General features: G+C 36.3%; 1 protein-coding gene across 2 annotated transcripts; it reads left to right on the plus strand.

Annotated features, from left to right (window-relative positions):
• Window positions 1-559: 559 nt before the first annotated feature.
• Window positions 560-11,188, plus strand: wnt11 (wingless-type MMTV integration site family, member 11). Of its 2 annotated transcripts, none has more exons than XM_026273807.1 (6): window positions 560-797; window positions 2,231-2,444; window positions 3,543-3,769; window positions 4,959-5,236; window positions 5,507-5,799; window positions 9,910-11,188. In XM_026273807.1, the coding sequence occupies exons 2-6, from the start codon at window positions 2,362-2,364 to the stop codon at window positions 10,082-10,084; spliced, it is 1,056 nt and encodes a 351-aa protein (XP_026129592.1). In that variant the 5' UTR covers window positions 560-797; window positions 2,231-2,361; the 3' UTR covers window positions 10,085-11,188. The 2 variants fall into 2 exon arrangements, with proteins under 2 accessions (XP_026129592.1, XP_026129591.1); XM_026273806.1 differs by having other exon boundaries at window positions 561-797; window positions 2,234-2,444.
• Window positions 11,189-24,249: the final 13,061 nt, after the last annotated feature.

The following is a 24,249-nucleotide window of genomic DNA, read 5'->3' on the forward strand; positions in this document are numbered from 1 at the left end:
CTGACAAAATCTATGATGAAGTGCTAATATCACACCTTTGTCCTTGAGTTCACATCCTGAAAGGATGATGATGTCATTATGCATTTATGGAATTGTAAATTATTTTAATAGAGCATAGTTATACACAAACAACAGTTTTTTTTTATTCTAACCAAATCTAAAGTTATTTATAGAATAAATACAAATATATTTTTCCACTGAAATGTGTGTGTTGGAATAAGTTGGAAACAGAAGAGGTAATACTAAAAAAAATAAAAAAATAATAATTGCCTACAATATAACAGTAACAGAGTTTGTGTTGATTTTTCAAACTCATCTTGTACACACATAGGCTATTCATGAGGGACACAAACCGCACCTTTTCGACTACTAACCCAGAATGAAAATAGCCTTTAAAAAAAAAGTTGAAATTCCTTTTCAAAAGTAGAGAGATGTCGGACTGTCACTGATCATATTTTCAACGTTTTTTTTTTGGCTTGGAAACCTTAACCACTTTGTTATGCTAATGGCCCCTGACATCAGCGCGAGATCAAAGTGGCGCGCGGGCTCATATACTCTCGAGCTCCGTCTGCAGCGTCAGTCCAGCAGATTCCAGCGCGCGACCAACACCGCACTGCAAAATCAACACACATCTCTTTATCAGTGGACTGTTGCACGATGCTTTTTCAGTTGGACTTTACAAAAACGGATTAACCCACATTTAGACCTTTGGCTAGAGAATTTTGGCTGGATTTAAATAAAACACACTTTTGGATTACTTTGGACATTTTTTTGGCTTCAGTCTCCGTTTGATAAAGGTAAGGATGACAGTGCTTTACCATTTATTGTGCGCAAAGTTTCTTAACTTACCCTTTCTTAACTTGGAGATTGCGTATCTCAATTTACTTATAAAGATGTTTTAGCTTTTAAATATCATCCCTATTGCAGTTTAAAGTCAATTGACAGGGAAATAATCTGCATAGTAGACCAGCTAATTATATCGAGTGAAATAGTTACATTTTAATCACCTCGTTTCCTCCCAAGGTAAAAAAGAAAAAGAAAAAGAAACACAATAGATAAAAGATAAAGTGCAATATTAGAGAAATCGCAGCCTGCAAGAGTGAAACAGCTGTTTTATTGCTTTTGCATCTACACACAATAAAAGTTAATCGCTCATATCTCTAAATATATATCTGTTATTTATATATCATATGGAGATTTGTTTAATTATACATAGGCTGTATAAGAGGGCTGAAGAAATATTAAAATATTTGGATTGCGTATGGCTGGCCATACGATGGTATCTAAATTAGGGTATAGATAATGCATAGGATATAAACTACACTGTATTTGTTTATATTTAGTTCACTTAAAAAGAGCGCATTACAACTGAAAATAAGAAACATTTAGTTGCTGCTTAAATTTTGTTAGTAAAATCAATGTAGTGTAAAAGTTACAATCTGCACATTAAATTTTGTTATTGATGAAAACGACTGAAAATAGAATTATAGAAATTATTACAGTTGAAATTATAGTGGTTAGTTCAACAGCAGAAAACATTTTAAATGTAATAAGTACAATAAGTATTGTCATTTGCGTTTGTAATAGTAATTGCACTTTTAATGTATAGTTTTCTGGGTGTAGGTCTATAGCCAGAAGGAAAAGAAGAAGAAAAAAATGCTAGCTCTCTGCAATCTGGACAATCACTGTCTGTATGTGAAAGCATCATGCCAGAGGCCAGACAGTCTGTCCACTGGGAGCTAGTAACTGTTTATTGCCCTCCTAGAATAATCGGAGAACATTTGATAACATTCAAAATACTGCCACACCTATATTTCAGAAATTTGCATGCAGAGTACTAAAACACTGATATTTTTTAATAAAACATTGTGCTTTTCTAATCACTTTTAAATTAGCAGTTTTTTCAGTGTTTTCTTGTCACAAGGAGATACAAAACCAAAAATAATAATAATACAAATAAATAAATACAATTTTTTATTTAAGTGATATTAAATCCTTAATAACGAAAGTGATACAGTAATGCAATAGAATAACATAATAACAATACAGAACTTAAATATACTGAAGCAATAGTAAATATATTTTTTAAATACTTTTTTATATTTAAAAATATATATTTTTTTTTTCAAAGTATGTCTGGTGCACATTAGTAATCATCAGAGTATAACATGAACATAGGGTCTGCTGCATGTGATCTATTTAATCTAAATCTGATTTAATTTTTTCCAAGCAGGAGAGGGACGGAAATAAGGAATAAGTGCCATGGATTTTGGCTGTTAATTATAAGTGTGTCAAGAAGCAGTGGGGTCAGCGAGCACCTGCATCAGTGTCTTCTGATTGAGCTTGATCTTATTGTAAAGCATGAAGCGAACCTTCCCTTCACTCCCGCTCTGTCTCCTTACATTCCTGCTCCTGTCCCAGCAGTGCACAGGAATCAGATGGCTGTGAGTTGCTCTTTATTCTTTATTTATACCAAAACTGTTTAAAATGCATTCAAGAAGTTTTTCAAGCTGACTGATTTTTCACATCATCTACAATTTAAAAAAAAAATTAACCTGGGAAAAGATGTTTGCTTGGTAAAAAAAAAAATGGATCTACAATTTGATATCCACAGTCTTGATATTGAATGGCAAGAAATGCAAAACAGATGCCGCCATAAACACCTGTGTTCCCTGGATAACAAAGACGGAGAGTGTATACGTGTGTGTGTGTGTGCGGAGGTTAAGACAGGGGTCTGTCAGTCACAGCATATCATGGAACATAAAGTGGCGGCCCCTAATCTGAAACAGGCAAAGGTAGAGCGGGCATTAGTTGGTTCTCACGAATAGTGAGACGTGTGCATTGTAGGAAAAGAGAAGTAATCATAAAAAGCAATGTTTCAATTCGGAAAGGTTTCACTACAAAGTCTTACTGAAATTAATATTTTCTTTTCATCTCTAAAGATGATTTCTAAGATAAAGTGTATGATTTGCATTTTCTTCTATGAGTTAAGCTTGCAAAAATTCCTCTGGCATTGTCCGACAGCAACATGGAACATTCTCTAAACGTTTAGCTATAACCAAAGCATTTTTCAGATAAACAACATTTTTTCCATTGGCAATTGCTTTTTGGTGCCTTTTCTTGCTTCCAAGCGATGCAGAAATACTCTTCTTCCATTTTGGTCTAATCTTGATTGATTATCTCTGGGAATGGGTTGTTGTTTGCATGCCTTTGTGTGAGACACTGAACGATTTTAGCCCGCAGCCTAAATGCGTGCGAGAACGCTTTCGCAAACGTATTTAAACCGTTGATGTTACTCCTAATATTTTAGAGTTGGCTTTAACCATGTTTATTTGACTATGCTTCATTTAGTCACTTTAAATTCAAGACTTGCCACAAATATTTTGATCACTTTTCACACCACCAAACATTTTAATGAGTATTTCAAGTGTCTGTTTAACTAAAAGTTGATTAAATTTCTACAACTCAAAAGACATTTATATCAATGCACACAGTTCACAGACATCCAGTGTTCATTGAAACATATGCGTTTCCTCATCTAGGTCGCTATCTCAGACCACACAGCACATCAACAAGACCCAGCACTGCAAGATGTTGCCTGGCCTCATCTCCTCTCAGGCTCAGCTCTGTAGGAGTAACCTGGAACTCATGCAAACCATCATCCAAGCAGCACGGGAGGTTAAAAAGGTCTGCCAAAAGACCTTCACAGACATGCGCTGGAACTGTTCCTCCATTGACGCTCCAAAATTCCTCCCGGACCTGGAACGAGGTGAGATACAGAGGAAAATCATGTCCAAAGAGGATTTATTTCCAGTTGAAGTTTCTGAAATCTATCCACAGATGTTCTGTTTAGGCACAGCAAGTCCTAAATTCACGAAAGGGCCGCTGTCCGTCCATTGCCAGCCCCTTCAAGGCAACCGCACACCTCTCTTTATACCCAAGTGTGGTTTCCATTCAGGCCTTAATAGGTCTGAGGAACCCATCTAACTCTTTATGAGGGAAATGGTTTAAAAAGCAGCCTACAGTGATCTCTAAACACTCTAATGCAGACTATGCCAGGTAAATGCTACAATTCAGCAATTTAAGTGCCTCGCTGCATGATAAAAGCAATCTTAGCCCTAACCACCCGGAAACCTCCGGCCAGCAAAATTCTTGCGCGTCACTCTTCCTTCTCATGGTCCGTTTGATGAGAGGCTTCACGGAGGAGCAGCGTTTACTGTGAGGACACACAATAGGATCCATTCTATTCATTGAGAGATGCTATTGAGCGAGTTAGTCAGTAATGGACAGAGAATTGCCTTTTTTCCTGGTTTCACAGTCATTTGAAGCCTACGGTTTTACCCTGCGTCCGACCCCTGCAGCACAGATGTGATTTTCAGCTGTGAACCAATTAAAGAAATATGAAATCAATTAAATAAAATAGTCCCAAAAAAGATAGTTTTTTTCCCCATGGATTAACGATGCGGCGTCACGTCTTGAATTTCCACACAGCGGTGAGACTTGCATGCTACACTTTGACGGGTGGCTTAATCATCCACCCTATTTTTTTTATTACTAGCTTTTAGTTCGATCCAAATGCCAGAGATGGTCAAACTAAATCTTGTTGAAGTTTTAGAGAACTGTATGACGTCCTTCCCTGCAGACCGTTCGCATTTGTCAGGAGTTAAAACACTCCTGCCTCTCGTAAGTGCACCGCTAAGGAGACGGCCTTTGATGTACCTTGTACAGGGTCAAGTTGAGCCTCTCTTGTTTCTACACCTATTATCTTGTCATGACATATGTGCACTGTGAGAACAGTTCGATAATCTCCGCCATTATCCTTTCATACTGTGTACTGACGGGTTTCTCATGTTGCTTTGCTTTTTTGTAGGGGTAAAAAGTCAGTTAAAGTATTCAGAATTCACATTATCTTTTTATATAAGCAACTATAAATTTAATCTTTTTTTTTTGTCTTTTAGGAACGAGGGAATCTGCATTTGTATATGCGCTCTCCGCAGCTGCTATAAGTCACACTATAGCACGGGCATGCACATCCGGAGACCTGAGGCTGTGCTCATGCGGTCCGATTCCAGGAGAAATACCAGAGCCTGGGTACAGATGGGGCGGCTGTGCTGATAACCTGCATTATGGTCTCCTCATGGGCTCCAAGTTTTCTGATGCCCCCATGAAGATGAAGAAGTCAGGCTCAAATGCCAACAAGCTGATGCATCTTCACAATAGTGAAGTGGGCAGACAGGTAAGCGGTGCCTCACAGAAACCATGTGGCATCAATTCAATACAAAACCAAAATCACATGAGTCTGACTCAAACCACATTTATAATTAAAATGGGCTATTGCATTTGAGTTTGATTGGATTTCAAAGTTTTTTTCTTCATTTGATACATGATGTGTAATGAGCAAAAGCTGTTCAAATTCACTTATGTTGCATTCCCTGCATAGACTGTCAAAATGGTATTATTTTAATTGTCTTCATCTGAATCCATTCCACTTTTCCCCCCTGCGCAGGCTTTGCGAGATTCTCTGGTTATGAAGTGCAAATGCCATGGTGTTTCTGGTTCTTGCTCCATTCGGACCTGTTGGAGAGGCCTGCAGGACCTGAAGGACATCGCCATGGACCTAAAGACCAAGTATTTGTCAGCCACTAAAGTGGTTCATCGGCCCATGGGCACACGCAAACAACTCGTCCCCAAAGATATCGACATCCGGCCAGTCCGAGAGAATGAGCTGGTTTATCTGCAGAGTTCACCGGATTATTGCATGAGGAATGACAAGTTGGGCTCTTTTGGTACTCAGGACAGGTAAGACTAACTAATTAACATATTACATACTTAAATGCTCAACAATAAGGACTTCTTTTTTTTTTGCTAGCCCAGACAGGCTAGGTTTAAAAATTCCCTGACGATATTTTCACAGGCCCTAATGCAAAAAAAAAAAAAAAAAAAATTACAAATATTTATTTTATTTCATTAATTATTATTTTTTCTTTTTTATTAAATATTCCATTTATGTGAATGAACACAAATCATTTGTAGTAGGAACAAACACAGTAATTGATGGCGATGATTGAAAATGAAAACATTTGTAAACATTTACACCAACCTCAATCAAATTTAACTTGCTTTAAAAGCCTTGTTTTCAACTTTGATTGGTCACTGACCAGAATAACAAACTGTTCCACATATTAAAAACTATTTTAACATGGCAGGTTGTCTCTAAACATAATGATCATGTCATGAGATGTTTTTAATTGGCACTATGAGATGCCTCCTGTTGTGGCACTATTTTGCCTTAAAAAAAAAGCTTGTTAAAGCCAGACTGTGTGTGTGTGTACACGCGTGTCTCTGACATGTCCAGAGTGACTGTGTCGTCTTTACTCTTATCACAGTCTGTCTGGGAGCAATGCTGCCGTTCACAGAGCTAAGAGCTCTCAGTTGATAGCAGCTCTGCACACACAGATTAGCCAACAATGAATTCTCCCTGCTTATTTCCTATTGCTTTATCAGTGAAGACACAGGTGTAGATTTAGGTATGAATGGAATAACCTCAGCTTCCTCACTTTTGTTATGTTTGACTTTAAATGTGGCCTGTGTTGCTTTTTTTGGCTAAGCTTTGAGGAACTATTGGTTCATATGACATGAATTTTCAGCAATACACAGTCCTAACTATAGCTTCAAAAACAATAAAATACATTAATGTCTATGACTTTTTCAGTTGAACATCATAAGCGTTTAGGTTTTTATAGGTATTATAGGTTAGTGCGCTGATAACCTAGAGACATGCGATATGTCAGGTGCACTCAACATATAGGATGCATCCTCAGCCTTAGTGTGTTTTTAGTGTGTTTTGTAATCAATAGAGAACGTCAATGTGTGTCGCACATGTTAGTGGTGGTCTCTGGTATGTAAGGGGTTCAGCACCTCTGTTTATCCCATCACCTCATACCTGTCTTTAAAACACCTGCTGTCTTCAGATGAAAATTGTGTTATGTTTTGATGTCAATTATTATAATTATACCATACAACGAGGGGGAATCTATTTCATGAACCCTGTGAAGAAATCAAGGTCATATTTTACCCCAAAATCAGCAGAAAGTATGAAGTAAATATGTTTTGCCTGAAGAAAATGTTTGCACTGTGACATTATTTTTGTGACAACTTAGCACACTCCCCATTGGGGGAAAATCGTTCTTATTGCTGTAATGCTTATAATAATGTGAGTGCATGTGTGTTTGTGTGTTTATATATATATAGCAAAAGAGAGAAAGCATTGGATTTTTTTTTTTTATTAAAATAAAAAAGCTGCTGTAGTAAAAATATAGGTAATGGGAAATATAAAATTATTATATGTTAATTACGAGTCAAATATCCAAACAAATTATGGCAATGCAATTTTCATGAAAATATATTATTGCATATTATTTACTAATATATTTTATCAAAACATTTTAATTATTTAAAATATAGAAAACATATTTCCACAGATTTTCTGCAAGAAATTTCCGGACCACCAAAATATATTTCTTCAATATGCAAAGTGCTGATAAAATATAATGGCAAATATTTAACTTAAATTTAAGATAAATTACAGATTTTTTTTCTATAAAATTGTGTTTTACCTGAATACACCTGAAGACACAATTTTTTTCTTTTATTTTATTTTTTGCACATCCTAAGTTTTTATAATTTTTCTATAATGAGAATGTGCTTAATTTTTTATAATTGTTGTTCTGATAATAATTAAGCACATTAAGAAAATAGAACTACATAATTTGATATTGAAATGTCAACATTTCTTTCAGTTTTTCTTTTTTATTTAATGTTGTGATGAAACGTGACCCGTTTTTTTTTTTTTTTTTTTTTTTGAAATACACCCATGAAGTCAGGAAGCTGCAATTATTGCACATCCTCTCTTTGTGATTTAAAGAGTCTTAAGATAATGAGCCGTGAGTGTTACCCTAACTAGACCTGCAGAGATGGCTTCTCTAATCTGATTTGGCGATGAGAGATGGGGAGAGACCAAATGACATGCTCAGTGCAGCCCTGAACACATCTTATCTGAAGTTACATGCTTTGTGAGCCGCAAGACTGCTATTAATGAAATTGGCGCATTAGAAGTTCAGACAGAACAACATCCCCGAGGCTTAGAGATGATCGGTATCGCTAAAGAAACAAGAAACAATCTTGAAGTGAGTGAGCGCTGTTTAAAAGATGTTTTAAAATGTGTTTTCACTTTGGAATGAAACGTAAAGTTCTGCTCACAGCTGCTAAATTGTTAAACTGATGGTAAAACCTGATCATTTTAGAGACATCAGGAGTTTGGAAGCAAAATGTACTAAATTTGGACTTTTTTCTTATTTAATTTAAGGTGTATTAATGAATTATAAACCTTTTTACTACATATCTCTACATTGGTGCAGGTCAGCCGAACATATGATACTCATTGAGTCTTAAAGCATATTTACCTTACTTCCTGCCCTTTCAGCATTGACCTGGGAGAGACTTTTACTTTAGTTTTAAATAACAGCATTCTTCTCCTCTCTCTCTCTCTCTCTCTCTCTCGTTCTGTAGTAGCCATCCCCTCTTGTCTGTCTCTCAGCACCCTGAGCATTAACACCACACAATTATAAAACAATGCACTTACACTGAGAGGGCTACACACAGGCCGACCCCTAGTGTATGGAGCGTGATTTATGACAGAGATGTTCAATGCTCAAGATGCCTCAGGCTTCAGTACATGAGGGTGTCTGCAGGATCCACTTAAATGCAAGAGAAAATGTTCCCGGGGTACGAATCATCTGGGTCTTAAAACGAGTTATAAGAAGGTTTAGTGCTGTTGGTTTAATATGTGTTTGGGCTAAATGTTTACCTTGGTTTGAAAAGATGCTTGTGTTTAGTAATTTCTCTTATGGTCACACAGAAATGCTTGGTCATCTATTTGTGTGAATGTATTTTTAAAGACATGTTTTTGAAATTCCATATACAAAACAGTTTAGATTAGGTACTTTAGATTAGGACTAGTCAATTATTATGTGTGTGTGTGTGTGTGTGTGTGTGTGTACATATTTAGTACTTAAATATTTTTTTTCCCGCTCAATATTGAATTTTAAATATATATATATATATATATATATATATATATATATATATATATATATATATATATATATATATATATATATATATATATATATATAATATTAAAAATTCTAATTTTTTGAATGTTAGAAAATTGTCTGTTTCATATTTTTAAAATAAAAAAATTATAATAGATACATGTAGAAAAGATTTATTCAGATATTTCTATAAAAACTGATCAGTCACTCATTATAGAAAGGTGTTAAAAGTGTACTATTTGATCAAAAATATGAAGAAAAAACAAACAAAATAAAAATGTAAAGAAAATATTTTCACAGATTTTTCTATAAAAAATATACATCTTCATTATTGAAAAGTGTTGATGTCAAATAAATTTAAATGGACTTTTTAGAACTTTTTATTTATTGTAAAATATATTTATATATTTTATCATTTTACAATACAAATATACTATTTTATCAAAACCATAAAATCATAGAAACCGTATTCCTCGATATGAATTGCTGATTAAAAATGTTTTATTAAATGTTTTATCTTTAAAATAATAATAATAATAATGGAAAATTTATTTCTATAAACTTATTTTTTACACATATTTGCATGTGTTTTATTATTGTTTTTAAGACAGCCTGTAAAAAAAGAAATGTCAGTCATTATGAATATGTCCCTTAAATAATATGTAAAAGTCCCCTAAAAATGCCTTCCTTATGAGTGATTTTTGTTGCCAAACCAATAACAGCAATAATGTTTTTATTATGTTTGTTGGTGATACAGCATGTACTATAAAGATATTTTTGTCTCTTTCTTCTGCAGGCAGTGCAATAAAACCTCCAGCGGAAGTGACAGCTGTGATCTGATGTGCTGCGGCAGAGGCTACAACCCATACTCAGAGAGAGTGGTGGAGCGGTGCCACTGCAAATACCACTGGTGCTGCTACGTCACGTGCAAGAAGTGTGAGAGGACAGTGGAGAAATACGTGTGCAAATGAGTCGGCTCTCCATCTCTGCGGTCACCGCTGACAATTGTCCTGATCCCCTTCACATGTACCTATTCTCAGCTAAACTAATATAAAGGAGATCTGGAATGCGCTCTACTCATTGCAACAGAACTGGACAGAATTCTCATTCGAAATTCCCAGACTTTGTGGTTGAACGAGCTGAAAATTTCAAGACTTGGTTCCGTTCTAGATATATTCAGCCTGGGTGTGGATCATAACCTTTGTCTACATGACTTAGTTGGCCACAAATAACCAAAGCATGTTACCAATGAGGCTTTCTTTTGTCTTACGCGTTTCCATCTTATATGCTTTTGAGAAGACATGGTTTATTTTTGGCTTTATGAACTTTTATAAACTCAGAAGATGGACTTTATTTTTTTAGTGCACAAATGAACATGGTTTTTGTCAAAAGCACCCAGCTCACCGTCCTCAAGAGGATTATTATTCCTCATCTTTTTTTTTAAACATAAAAACATATGCTCCTTTATCCAGATCTTAAAAGTCTATTTTGTTACACAATTCTTGGGTTCGTTTATTTGAATTTTTTTTAAAAGGTACATTTTCCCAGTTTTTGGCATTGATTTTCATGACTCTTCATAGAACCTTCGGAATCGCATGACGTTCCAGAGGATTCCACATTCCAAGTTGTAAGGGATTCAGACCTCAATGCTCAGATGGTACTTGATTTTCACCAGTTAAGACTGTTTAATAGACTGACGAGATAAAGAAAGTGCTGATTACGCAAAGGGAATTTCAAATGTGGCTTTTCAATGAGGAACTTACAATGGCTTCCATCTGTTGGTTGGTTACTTCTACTCTAGGGGGAGAATATCTGTATTTATTCCACCTATATCAACAAGGACATTGGACTGGACTGTATGTGTTGTGCCTTGTTACAATTTTACCCAACGTAAAAAAAATGCAGACTTTCAAATGCCAAACCTCTCCGAGCATGTGAACAGAATATGTGGGTCACCTATTATGGCCGTAAAGAGTCGTGAACCACTTATCTGTGGATGTACATACTATCATTTTTGTATGCTGAATTAAAAAAAGAAATATTTATGAACTAATTAAAAATCTTTACCATTTAAACTCGTAAGACTTCCTTTTTTCTTTTAATTCAAATGGACTTTCACGAGATGTTGAGCAAGACTGATTGCAAAAACATAGTTGTCATTAATTTAAGTTCCACGTCTTGAGCAAATAACAATTTAGCACAATTACACATGACACTTCTATAAATCATCCCACACTTGTTATTGTTCCGACTAAAAGCACACAAGAACCGGTCTCTCGAACTCAAAAACCCTGAGAAAGTGTTTGTTTGGACACCATAGGCTAATAAATAACAACGTGCTAGCACTAGCAAAACCTCGTGCTTGGCACAATGAACTCAACTCTTTCCAGTGTTTAATTGTCCATTACTCCGGGACCTGCAAGTACGACTGTTTTTTTTATTCAGGTTTACAACAACAGAGATGACGTAGATAGAGTGAAACGCTACATGAAAACAATTCAGACTCAGTTCCCTATTACGTTCAAATTTCTTCGTAATTGCTTCTTATGGTACGACCAGAGCGGAAAGATTGTCAAGAGGTTAGCATTAAGACAAGCCTCTTGGCTTTAGCTCTGTTTTAACACTTTGAGGTCATGAACACCACCAGGCAAGCACATGTTCTCCATGTTGACTGAGATTATAAGAGTGCAATCTCGGCCAGAAAAGCAGACTGGTTAAACTTGGGAGGTTTTACAGTGTTTCGTTTGTTTGCGGTAGTCAAGAAATCAGTGTGGGGGTGATTAGCACATATTCTGAAAGGATTTTAATGATGAAAGTGCACAGTTCGTATACAGAACAGTTTCGCCTTGTTAGCTAGCCAAGCTGTTGTCATGGACTCATAAGGGTTTTTCATGCTGAGACTGCTCTCGGGCCAAGAACAACGCTGGTGTTTTCACACATGCCGAGGAAAATCCTGTAACTGAAAATCATTTGTAAAGAGGGACCGCTGAGAAGGAAGCGACGTGCTTGTACATCACATTTCAAGTCATTCATAACCCAAATACAATTGCAGATAGTAAGCAAGCTCATTACATCCTGTTCTCCATATCGGTGTTGAACCAGACTTTCAATGCAGATTAGGGTTATTATCCTAATAACATGGGTTCAGGCTAAAGATCTAGAGGCTCCAAAAACATAGGCGTATCCTGTCTGTTCACTCTTGTAATGCGTAACTTCGAAACCATTTACAAAATTTGATGTAGAAACTATTTTCTAGTACCTTCTTAAAATAGTATTTTTCGTCAAATGTAATCTTTGTTTCACTTAGAAAAATATTGATTTTAGTGTACAAGCATTTGTGAGAAAGAAACGTGGCTTCAACATCTTGACCCAACCCATTCCTCGTACTGTCCAAAAGCCCCCCATAATTCAACATCATTGTAAACCTCCAACTCATATGACAAAATGTCTTTACAAACCCCCCATAACATAGCATAATACATCAACATGCTAAATTATTTATACTGTGCATTGTAAATTATTTATACTGTGCATTGTATACACTACATTTAACTGCACAAATATATTAAATTGCACCTGAATGCAAAGCATAATGAGAATTGAGAATCTCCCTGCAAAGATTCAATATTTCTGTGTCACAGTATTAATTCAAGATGAACATCAAATTTTATTAAACCCTACATTCATTTCATTTGATTTCTTCAATGTTTGTACTAGACTGCAGCCCTGTATTTTGTCTTTATTTATTTATTTATTCATAAATAAAGAAAAAATTCCCAGATCCTGTATATGGTCTCTTCCTGAATAAGTTGGCAGTTCTTGTCCAGAATAAGCTGGAAACTGACCCAGACTTTAAAGGATTAGTTTACCCAAAAATGAATATATTTTAATCATATACTAACCCTCATGTCATTCCAAACCTGTAGAAGTTTCTTTCTTATGTTGAACACAAAAGAAGATATTGTAAAGAACCAAACAGTTGTTAGTCCCCATTGACTACCATAGTAGGGAAAGAAATACTACATAAGTCAATAGGGACCATCAACTGTTTGATTACCAGGATTCTTCAACATGATAAAGAAACTCATAAGGGTTTGTAATGACATGAGGTGATGACAAAAATGTTGATGATTTTTTGGTGAACTATCCCTTTAAGTCCAATATAAGTCCACATGCTCAATCAAAGAACTTAGCATGGATGAAGTCAGTCGTGGTATTGAATGGCAATGCATATCTATGTGCATCTAAGTTTGGGCCTGTTCGTGGGGGCAAAGAGGAAATAACCATCTTGTGCAGATGGGAGGGGTACCCTGCACCCACAGCTAGTTCTGTTGACAGACTCAAGGACGCCTCTGTCAGTTGTGTGCCCTGTCCTGGCAGCTGGAGGTGGGGGTTTGGGTTGTTAGTCGCTTCTATCCTCTCTCTGTCAAAGAGGCCTGATCTATCACCAACACTAGTGACTCTCAACTGATGAGTGAGAAGACACATGATGGGGTACCCCGGTAAAAGAGCATAGCAAACATGGAGGCGACGCTGCAGAGAACGTGGAGGTCCCACATTCTTTCTCTCACACTTACTTGTTTAGCCAGTATCCGTACCTGTCACACACACCATTAAAGGAGTGTGAAGGTCTTCCTGTCATGATGTGGAAGTGTGGGATACTAATCATAGACTAACACAAGTAAGTAACTAATGGAAACAAACGGAAATAGAAATTTTGGCAGATACTGATAGCCAGTAATTATTTTTCAGGCTGTTGTCAATAACATTGTTGCTTTAGCAAACACTGCTAACAAGATTTATAGTATCAGACAGTCACTTTTATTATTGCTCATACTTCATACTTTTTAAAGTATTAAACTTTGTTTAGTTAATATGTCAAAACATACTCAAACAATCTAGCAACACTCCAAGAACCACATAACAACATAATACACTAACAACCAATACCGGTTAATAGAATGCAAAAAAAAAAATAAAATAAAATGTTATTGGATATCGTAAAAGGAAATTTCAGTCTTTCTATTTCAAAAAGTAATGTGCAATTTTTATTTATTAATTTTTTTTATTTTTATTTTGCTATTTCTTTGTAATTATTTGCAAAATGTACTTTAAATTTCTGAGTAAATTTTCTAAGTAATTTTTTTTCTGTGTAGATCTCTTTTTGTTCAGTTGTTTAAAAAAACTTTTCAAAATAAAGCATAAATCTACACAGAATTTTCCTTGCATCAAAATATCATAATGTAAGTAGACAAGTACATGGTTTAAAAAGTTTCCAAAAAAAATAAAAAAATGATTTTATTTGTGATGCTAGTATAAGCTAATTCAACAATAATAAAATTGGCTAATATTGATATTGTCATTTATATTATTATCGTGTATCCCAGTCTATAACATTTTTAATTTATGAAAGTTTGTATTTGGCTAAAAACACAATTTTATCTAATTTATATCATAATTTATTTCTTATTAAGCAAGAGAATGTACACTGTGTATGCCTAAATATGCAGGCACTGATAACGTACCTTCTTATAAAAATATCATAAATCACCAAAAATAAATATATTTGATTTGGCTTGAATAGCATGGCTTTATTGCGGCAGATTAGGTTTAATTCAATTCAGAAGTTTAGGAATGTTATTTCTCCAGTCTTGGCCTGATCACTTTGGAAAGGGGACAGCCAAGCCACACACACACACACACACACACACACACACACACACACACACACACACACACACACATATATATATATATATATATATATATATATATATATATATATATATATATATATATATATATATATATATATCATCCATTGTTTAATAATTATATATATATATATATATATATATATATATATATGCATTCATTGTTTAATTTAATTGGTTTCCTCTGCCAAAATTTGCCCTGCCATGCACAAGCTGAAATTTAAGACTATTTGGACTTTATGAATAATTTGTAACTCAATTTATATTAGTTCCTCATGGCAAAACTCAGAAACAGAATGATGCAGAAACAGTTAATACTTTTAAGATATTCAAGCTGACTGGAAGAAATAACAATTTCTGTCAGCTCTTCAAGTTTCTCTTTGAAACTAAACCCCTCAATGTGTGAGATTTGCATCTTTAGATGTGTGCACAAACCCCAGCATCATGTCCTGTGTGGATGCTCTGAGGATTGACCTTATTTTGACCCCTGTAAAGCAGGATTAGACTGGGATGGGAGCATAATGCGTGCAGCTCAAACTCACAGGGAGATTTCTCCCATTGCTGTGTCCTGACTTAAAGCCAGGCTGAATCGGAAGCAGGACGATGAGCTAATGCGAGGCGAACGGCTCCAAAGGCCGGGACCCCCTTTGTTATGGCAGCTAATGTCTTCTTAACAGCAAAATCCTTTTGGTGCTTGGGAAAAGGCCGATTGTTCCGCCATACAGAGGAACTAATTTATTGCTAAAGGCAAGTTGCCGTATTTCTCGCTCTCTGATTGCTTCACACTCGAAATGACCCGCATGACGGAGGAAGAAAGGGAGAAGTTTACTGGCAAGATAGATAATAGAAAGAGCAGTTTAATGGAGAGGAGCCGAAATCTGTTGGGTTAATGTCAATGGAGACCATAAACCGCTGGCCGCCCTTTTGTGTGTGGTGTAGGCTAGATACTTGTTGTCAGTGAGGGGGGGGGGGCACAAAGAATTTGACTGGAATTGTAAAGGTATTGAGATGTACTGACCCGTACTGTAAATGGACTTTTGTGAAGCTGCTCTCTCCCCTCCCTCCAACCCTTTTGTAAATAGCCGGAGCAATGTGCTTGGTTAAATACTGTTTTGTCATCATTGTGACCCCCAGGCATTTCAGGACAGGCTTCAGGCATGTTGCCATGGAGAAGGTTGATGCAAGCATTCTCGTGCTTCCCCATGGTCTCTGCTAGAGGGTCTGGGCCTTTAAAAGTAGCCATGGATTTGCAAGGAAGGAGCAACCAGGCTAATGGATCCTAGATCACGGATCAAGTCTGACAATGTATAAAGTTCTAGAAGATCTGCTGTAAGTCTGCACCACTCAAATGAGTCTGTTGAAAGAAGTGGTTTGATTGTTTATTGAATGTAGTTATACTATACATTTACAAGGCTTTCTCATAAAGACATTTTGTTGGAACTGGTTTGTTTGAGTTATTCACATGAGTTTACTATGCAAAGAATTTTAATGTTCCAATGTGACAATAAATATATCCCCTTTAAAAACGTAATGTGATTTTCTAAATCATAATATATATATATATATATATATATATATATATATATATATATATATATATATATATATATATATATATATATATATATATATATATATATATAATTGTTATTTGAAATTAAATGAATGTGTAAAAGTGTATACAGGTGCTGGTTATATAATTAGAATATCATCAATTTTTTTTTTATTTATTTCACTAATTCCATTCAATGTATATTCAATGTATCAATGTACATTCAATGTATATATTATATTCATTCATTACACACGGACTGATATATTTCAAATGTTTATTTATTTTAATTTTGATGATTATAACTGACAACTAAGGAAAATCCCAAATTCAATATCTCAGAAAATTAGAATATTGTGAAAAGGTTCAATATTGATTGAACCTGGTGCCACACTCTAATCAGCTAATTAACTCAAAACACTTGCAAATGCCTTTAAATGGTCTCTCAGTCTATAGACTATAATGAACTATAGTTCTGTAGGCTACACAATCATGGGGAAGACTGCTGACTTGACAGTTGTCCAAAAGATGACCATTGACACCTTGCACAAGGAAGGCAAGACACAAAAGCTCATTGCAAAAGAGGCTGGCTGTTCACAGAGCTCTGTGTACAAGCACATTAATAGAGAGGCGAAGGGAAGGAAAAGATGTGGTAGAAAAAGTGTACAAGCAATATGAATAACCGCACACTGGAGAGGATTGTGAAACAAAACCCATTCAAAAATGTGGGGAAGATTCACAAAAAGTGGACTGCAGCTGGAGTCAGTGCTTCAAGAACCACTACGCAGAGACGTATGCAAGACATGGGTTTCAGCTGTCGCATTCCTTGTATCAATTAACTCTTGAACAACAGACAGCGTCAGAAGCATCATGCCTGGGCTAAAGACAAAAAGGACTGAACTGCTGCTGAGTGGTCCAAAGTTATGTTCTCTGATGAAAGTAAATTTTGCATTTCCTTTGGAAATCAGGGTCCCAGCGTCTGTATGAAGAGAGGAGAGGCACACAATCCACGCTGCTTGAGGTCTAGTGTAAAGTTTCCACAGTCAGTGGTGATTTGGGGTGCCATGTCATTTGTTGGTGTTGGTCCACTGTGTTTTCTGAGGTCCAAGGTCAACGCAGCCGTATACCAGTTTTAGATCACTTCATACAGCCTGCTTCTGACCAACTTTATGGAAATGCAGATTTCATTTTCCAACAGGACTTGGCACCTGCACACAGTGCCAAAGCTTCCAGTACCTGTTATAAGGACCATGTTATCCCTGTTCTTAATTGGCCAGCAAACTTGCCTGACCTTAACCCCATAGAAAATCTGTGGGGTATTGTGAAGAGGAAGATGCAATATGGCAGACCCAAGAATGCAGAAGAGCTGAAGGCCACTATCAGAGCAACCTGGGCTCTCAAAACACCTGAGCAGTGCCACAGACTCCATGCCACACCGCATTGCTGCAGTAATTCAGGCAAAAGGAGCCCTAACTAAGTATTGAGTGCTGTACATGCTCATACTTTTCATGCTCATACTTCACTTTCACACCAAGATTTCTTAAAATCCTTTCTTTGTATAGGTTTAAGTAATATTCTATATAATTTTTCAATCAAATTTGAAAGAAATTTCAATAATCAAAAGTTACACACACACACACCCACACACACACATACACGAAAATATATAAAATATGTATTAAAACTTTCAGTTAAATAAAACAGGTATATATCTGCAAGTACAACCAAAGCAAAATTATATACTTTTTTCATTAAAACAGTAAGATACCCATTACACTGATTTACAAACTAAATTAAATTAAAATACTGTATGATATATTATTTTTTAAATCAATAAAAAATACTTGAAATATTTCAATATTAATAATTATATGTATCGATGAAAACATCATAAAGCTGACATACAGACAATATTAATAAAAAACAAAACATTGCTTTGATAAATTCAGCCCAGTTACAAATATCACAGTTTCAAGTAATGAACTATTGGCACTTTGGCAGTGATACATCCCAGCCAAAAATAGCCCCTAAATGGGGAAACACTGAAATGAGGAGACTAAGGTATACTTTAAAAACAGGAGTTAAGCACTTTGGGAAAAGTCAACAAAAGTTTATGTAACTGCTGCAAATCTGAACGGCTGAGGTGAGAACGAGAGGTTTTTACTCTAAATAATGGAGTCAACAAATACCAGCACAATCACTGTGAGGGGTATTAGTGTCTGAGGCTGGTGAAAGGGAGGTGATCCTGGGAGCGTTTTAAATGGGCACTGTTTGACTGGGGCCTCTGCCAACCCCAGCTAGGGTTCCATATGTGTGCCTTTATTAGAATGGGATTGAACTTAATCACGCTTGGCTTATGTTGCACCCTGTGATTGCCGAGAGTAATTTTCAGGGCCAGCTGCTCTTAGAGACTCCCCACATTTCCCTACATCCTCTGCTTTTAAATAGTTTTGATTATTTTGCTTATCACGTTATGGCCACTGTCTACTAGACAAACACACATGCTTAACACAGCCAATGTAAAAAAGTATGGTCAACCACTCCGGAGCAAATGCAGTTGCAACGGTTTGGTCCAGCCAGAAATCAGTGCCGATAATCCGACAAGAGAGGATGAACTGGAGTTTGAATCTGACCTCAGTTAAAAGGGATTGCAGTCAGCTGTGCATCTTCTCATGTCAACACAGCATGTGATGGACTTGTGCTGTTGTCTGTAATCAAATATACAGCTGGGTGTGCTCTGATAATTTGGCAAAGGAGCGCTCTTGTAAATGTGCCATATTAAATTCCTCCGCCGTTCACTGTACTGTAGCATTTTGTTCCCATCTCCTAATTTCCAAAGGACCACTTTGGTTTCAAATAACATGGCTGGAGTGCAAAGTCCAGTTTGATTCATGTCACCTAGTAGATACTTAACTAGCAATTGCCTTTATTGAGTAATTCAGTCCGGCTTAGATTTGCAACAAATTTGCACAATCGTTCATTCACAATCCATTGGTTTTTCAGTATGAACAATACATTTGTAGCCAATTAAATTAAAGTAAAGCCTAGTCTCATGGGTCATTTAATTCACTCGTATTTCATTGTTCCATTACAATCTGACAGAAATACAAGTCTTTGGCTCGCAGACATTATATACCTTATAAACTTAATATGGTAAAATTACTGTAGAAGCGAAAAGCATTCAGCGATGCACCTGCAAATGGAGCAACCATAAAAATTAGATTTTAATTCAAGTACAGTAAGCTCGGCAGCCTCTGACATCCGAACGGCACTGTGAAGTAAATAAATCATACAGCCTTTTAATCTTGTTCCATTTTTAACGTTTTTGCAAGGCAAGGAAAACATCAGATTCCATTTGATTAGGGCAAAATTAAAAAGTACACACATGTATGTTCGCATCAATCTATCTTCAGCCTCCCAAAGCACAAATTTATTGTGAGAGGTAGCCGTTAATTGCTTCCATATATTTCTTCCCGGATGAAGTAATTCCATGTATTTAGAGTTGACTGAGAGCAAATGGCAGCAGTCAAACTCATTACAATTGATTATGAGTGCTTGCAGGAGAGTATTGGCCAAAGTGCTCAAGAACGGTCTGATTATGGCTCTCCATCGAAAATCAGGGTGGATTCTTCCCCGCTAGCAAAAAACATTTTGACATATTATTAAACAGCCATATACTTACCGTTTCATATTATAATTAAGGGACTCGCCAGCCCCCCACTCATCTATCAGGGTAAGTTATTATTGTAGGTCAAAGTTTCCTGCGTGTGATTTGATTTATACATTAGCGGATCCATCACTCTTCTGTTCATTTGAGTGGAGCTAGGTTTTGACAGCGAGAGCAGTCTATCACATCTCAGGCAGTTGACCCCATTCATAGCCAGCATATATCATACCCAGAACTGACAGAAACCTGATTTACAGTCTTTTATTATAGCACAGTAATATGTTAAACCTCCACCTGGGCTGCTAAAACAACTCTGTGGATAAATCTGGAGGGAGAACTAACTCTAGACTCAGAGTTGTGAACTTGCTCTTACTAAGCACAGATTGTAGCCCAGTAAACCCTTGAGAGGACTGAACTGTTTTAGCCGAATATGAGCAGGAAGTCCATCTAACGTTCTGAGAAAACCCTCAAAGTCCTTTGACTTCACCTCGATTTCACCCTACGGCTCAACTAAACATTCCTCTCTTCTGCTTGTACTGTAATAATCATTATTTGCATTCCAGTTCAGTACCCGTCTATATTTGGAGACAGTGTAAATGGGCGATGGTAAAGCAAGGACGCAGCTGAGTGTTTGGAAATGAAACCCAAACACACTTTTCAGCATGAAAGAAAGCACTTACTTTTGCTCTTCGACTTACACCACCAGTCAATTTGTATTATTGCAAAAAAATAATAATAATAAATACATTAAACCTCACACTCAAGCCCTTAAATGTATGAAGTAACACACACAGAAATATAGGATTTACAGTATGACATTACCAATAATAAAAAAAAAAACTCATATTTAAACTTTTTCACTTTTACAGCTCAACATATGCTTCAGAAATCCTGGGATATATCTTAAATGAGTCTTTAATGTTTGCTGTGTATATATTCGCTGCTTTCCCTTCATTATATGACCAAGTTCGTAAGAAATTCATAACCTAAATGCTAGCCTTACAAAAAACCAAAACAAATATCAGAACATCTTTATTTGCCTGGATGTGAATAAAGATGTAAGTGGTCGTGCTTTCAGAACAATGACAACATCTCAATTCATGACAGAAGATAAATGAAAACCGGTTGGGCTTTTGAGGTACCCAAGACGATGTATAATTTTGAAGTATTAATCTTTATTTTCACCGGGATGACACAGCTGTAACTGATGAGATATATAGTAATCCATCTTAATTTCACTCGGGACTGTGTGGCAGAGAAAAGGGGGGTTAGAGAATATCCATCTTGCTCTAGCTTGGCCATAGTGAAGAGATGAAAGAATGTCAGAGAAACAGAGCAGCTGTTCTGAAAGTTTCAGAAGAGAGAGGAATCAGATGTTTGTTGCAGGTTGAGAGCTTCATTGTCTACAGCTTTAAACCATGATTGAAGCCAGACTGAAGACATGAAGATCATCTCACCATTCAGGTCCAGCCTTTCATCATAACAACCTGGTCATTCTATAAAAAACAGGGTTCTTTTTCCATTCAATCAAGTCATTTTTTGTAGAATTGTAATCATTCTATTAGATGAAAAAGTATAAATAAATGTATTGAAATTGTTTACTGTACAAAATAATAATAATAATATAAGTGTTAATATAATTGTATTACACAATTTCACATTTTATTGGATTTTTGTGTGATTTTTGTATTTAGAAAAGCACGTATGAATATGAAGGACACAAATGTCACCTGCCAGCTGCCTTTTTCCATCATAATGATCTCCTTGACAGTCCACTAATCATCCGTGGATCTATTCACTGAAAAACCTCCTTCAATCAGCAGCCGCCTCAAGCTGAATGAACACACCTTGGTGTCAAGGTTCTCCTTCTTCCATACACCAGTACACACTACCGCAAAAATCCACATTCATGTACTTCTATACAGTCACAATGTTTCCTGCTCAGTTTGCATCGCGTGTCCTAATATTTACTCTCGGTTTCAAGCCCGGGCACAGTGTGTGCTTTTGCCATCAGCACTCCAACCGATACTGTCATTAATTTTAGGCTTCTCAGAGGACAGTAGGACAAAGATTTGCCTTTGCACTGTATTGCTATGCACTGCGTGGAGCTGTATAGACTGACAGCAGCTTTTATTGTACTTCAATGCATGCGATTAAGTAATCCAATCTCTGAATGGTTATATAGAACAAAAACAAGCAGTGAAAAAATAATAATCTCTCTAGTGTGACTATGCATTCAGTGAATATGGGCGGGTTGGAACTAGAGTGGGAATTCATATGCCTACACATGTACCTTTTGAGTCGTCATTGACCGAAAGTATGTGGATGCATATAAAACAGCAAATTGAAAAGGAACGCAAGGGAATGTTTCTGCAAACAAATGTAATAACATCATTCATCACAACGCTATCCGCGAATGATGAATAGATATTAGATAAACATGGAAACAACATCTGCGCAGATCAGAAGGGGTTAGACGAAAGAAAAGATGACTGCGTCTGTCTACACGGCCAACAGGAGTGTATACAGGTCTGACTGTCGTTACACTAAGTAGATTGATGTTGTCTAAACTCTGCCCTTTCTGGGGGTTCAAGAGTTCCATCCAAGTGCAATTACTCTCTGATGTAGAGCGAGACAAATGATGAATCGTTTTCATTCTCTCTCTCACTCTCTCTTTATTGCTCCTCTCATTAATCTATTTTTCAATAGTCCTTTTCATGTAATGTCCACCGGCTGCCTTGCCAAATAGAGATTAGCACTACAGGCAAATCCCCTGCCCAGCCGCCCTTAAAATGGCTCACTTCTGGCAGAAGCATTCCACAGCCGGTCACATGCTCCCCACCGGAGCAGGGTATTTCAGCTAAAGGGTTCAGAGAATGTCAAGTGCGAACATTCCTGCACTGCCTGCACGTTTTGTTGAAGGGATTTCTATTGCTTATCACTAGCAACTCTTTTTTCTCGTTTTCAGTAATCAAACATTGTGGATCAAAGTGTCAAAACTTGCTTTTTGGGATCAGAATACCTATGCCAGCAGGAAGCTAATGTTAGTTTATGTTAATCATACTAAAATAATTGCTTGTAACCTTACATGAGCACAACCCAATATGGAAGCTTTCTGTCATGGTATTAAAAAAAAAATAATATCTCAATATTCTCTTTTTTTTTAGTTAGAATTGTGAGATATAAACTCGCAATTGCAAGTTATAATGTCAGAATTCCAGGATATAAATTCATAATTGCCAGAGAAAAAAAAGTATATACTGCACTCTAAAAAATGCTGGGATACATCCACCCAGCACTGGGTAAATTATGGAAAAACCCAGCTATTGGGCCGTCAAAGTGCTTTTTTACAATTTGCCTCACATTCACACACTCATTCACACACCGACTGCGGTGTCAGCCATTCAAGGTGCCATCCAGCTCGTCGGGAGCAGCTGGGGTTAGGTGTCTTGCTCAAGGACACCTCGACACTTGGTCAGGTGGGGCCGGGGATTGAACAAACACTGAGCCACTGCCGCCCATAGGTTGGGTTTGTCCATATTTCACCCAGCGCTGGGTGAATGTAACCCGGCATTTTTTATAGTGTGTATATATATATATATATATATATATATATATATATATATATATATATATATATATATATATATATATATATATATATATATATATATATATATATATATAGTAAAATATGGAGTGCCACATGGATCCGTCCTAGGTCCCCTTCTATTTCTATTTTGCCCCTTGGTAATATTATTAGAAAATACGGGATTAGTTTCCACTGTTATGCTGATGATACTAACTATATATCTCAACGAGACCAGTTGAAACTTCTAAATTATCTAAGTTAAAAATTTTAAAGATTGGATGACCAATAATTTTCTCCTATTAAATTCAGATACGACAGAGATTTTCATTATTGGACCAAAAAACAGTACACAGAATCTTGTAGATTACAATTTGCAAATAGATGGATGTCCTGTTACTTCCTCTACAGTCAACAATCTTGTTGTTATATTAATCAGCACCTTGTCTTTTGAAAACCATATTTCCCATGTTACAAAAACAGCATTCTTCCATCTTAGAAACATTGCCATGCTACGAAACATGTTACTTGTTTCTGATGTAGAAAAGCTTGTTCATGCATTCATGAACTCTAGACTGGACTATTGTAATGCACTTCTTGGTGGTTTTTCCTGC

The sequence above is a fragment of the Carassius auratus genome, chromosome 10, assembly GCF_003368295.1.
Source record: "Carassius auratus strain Wakin chromosome 10, ASM336829v1, whole genome shotgun sequence".
Lineage (NCBI taxonomy): Eukaryota > Metazoa > Chordata > Actinopteri > Cypriniformes > Cyprinidae > Carassius > Carassius auratus.

Bases quoted from the DNA above. Each gene is read 5' to 3' on its own strand.
- wnt11 (XM_026273807.1), top strand. From the start codon at position 2,362: ATGAAGCGAACCTTCCCTTCACTCCCGCTCTGTCTCCTTACATTCCTG. The intron at 2,445-3,542 runs GTGAGTTGCTCT...TTCCTCATCTAG, and splicing joins TGCACAGGAATCAGATGGCT to GTCGCTATCTCAGACCACAC. The intron at 3,770-4,958 runs GTGAGATACAGA...TTTGTCTTTTAG, and splicing joins CCTCCCGGACCTGGAACGAG to GAACGAGGGAATCTGCATTT.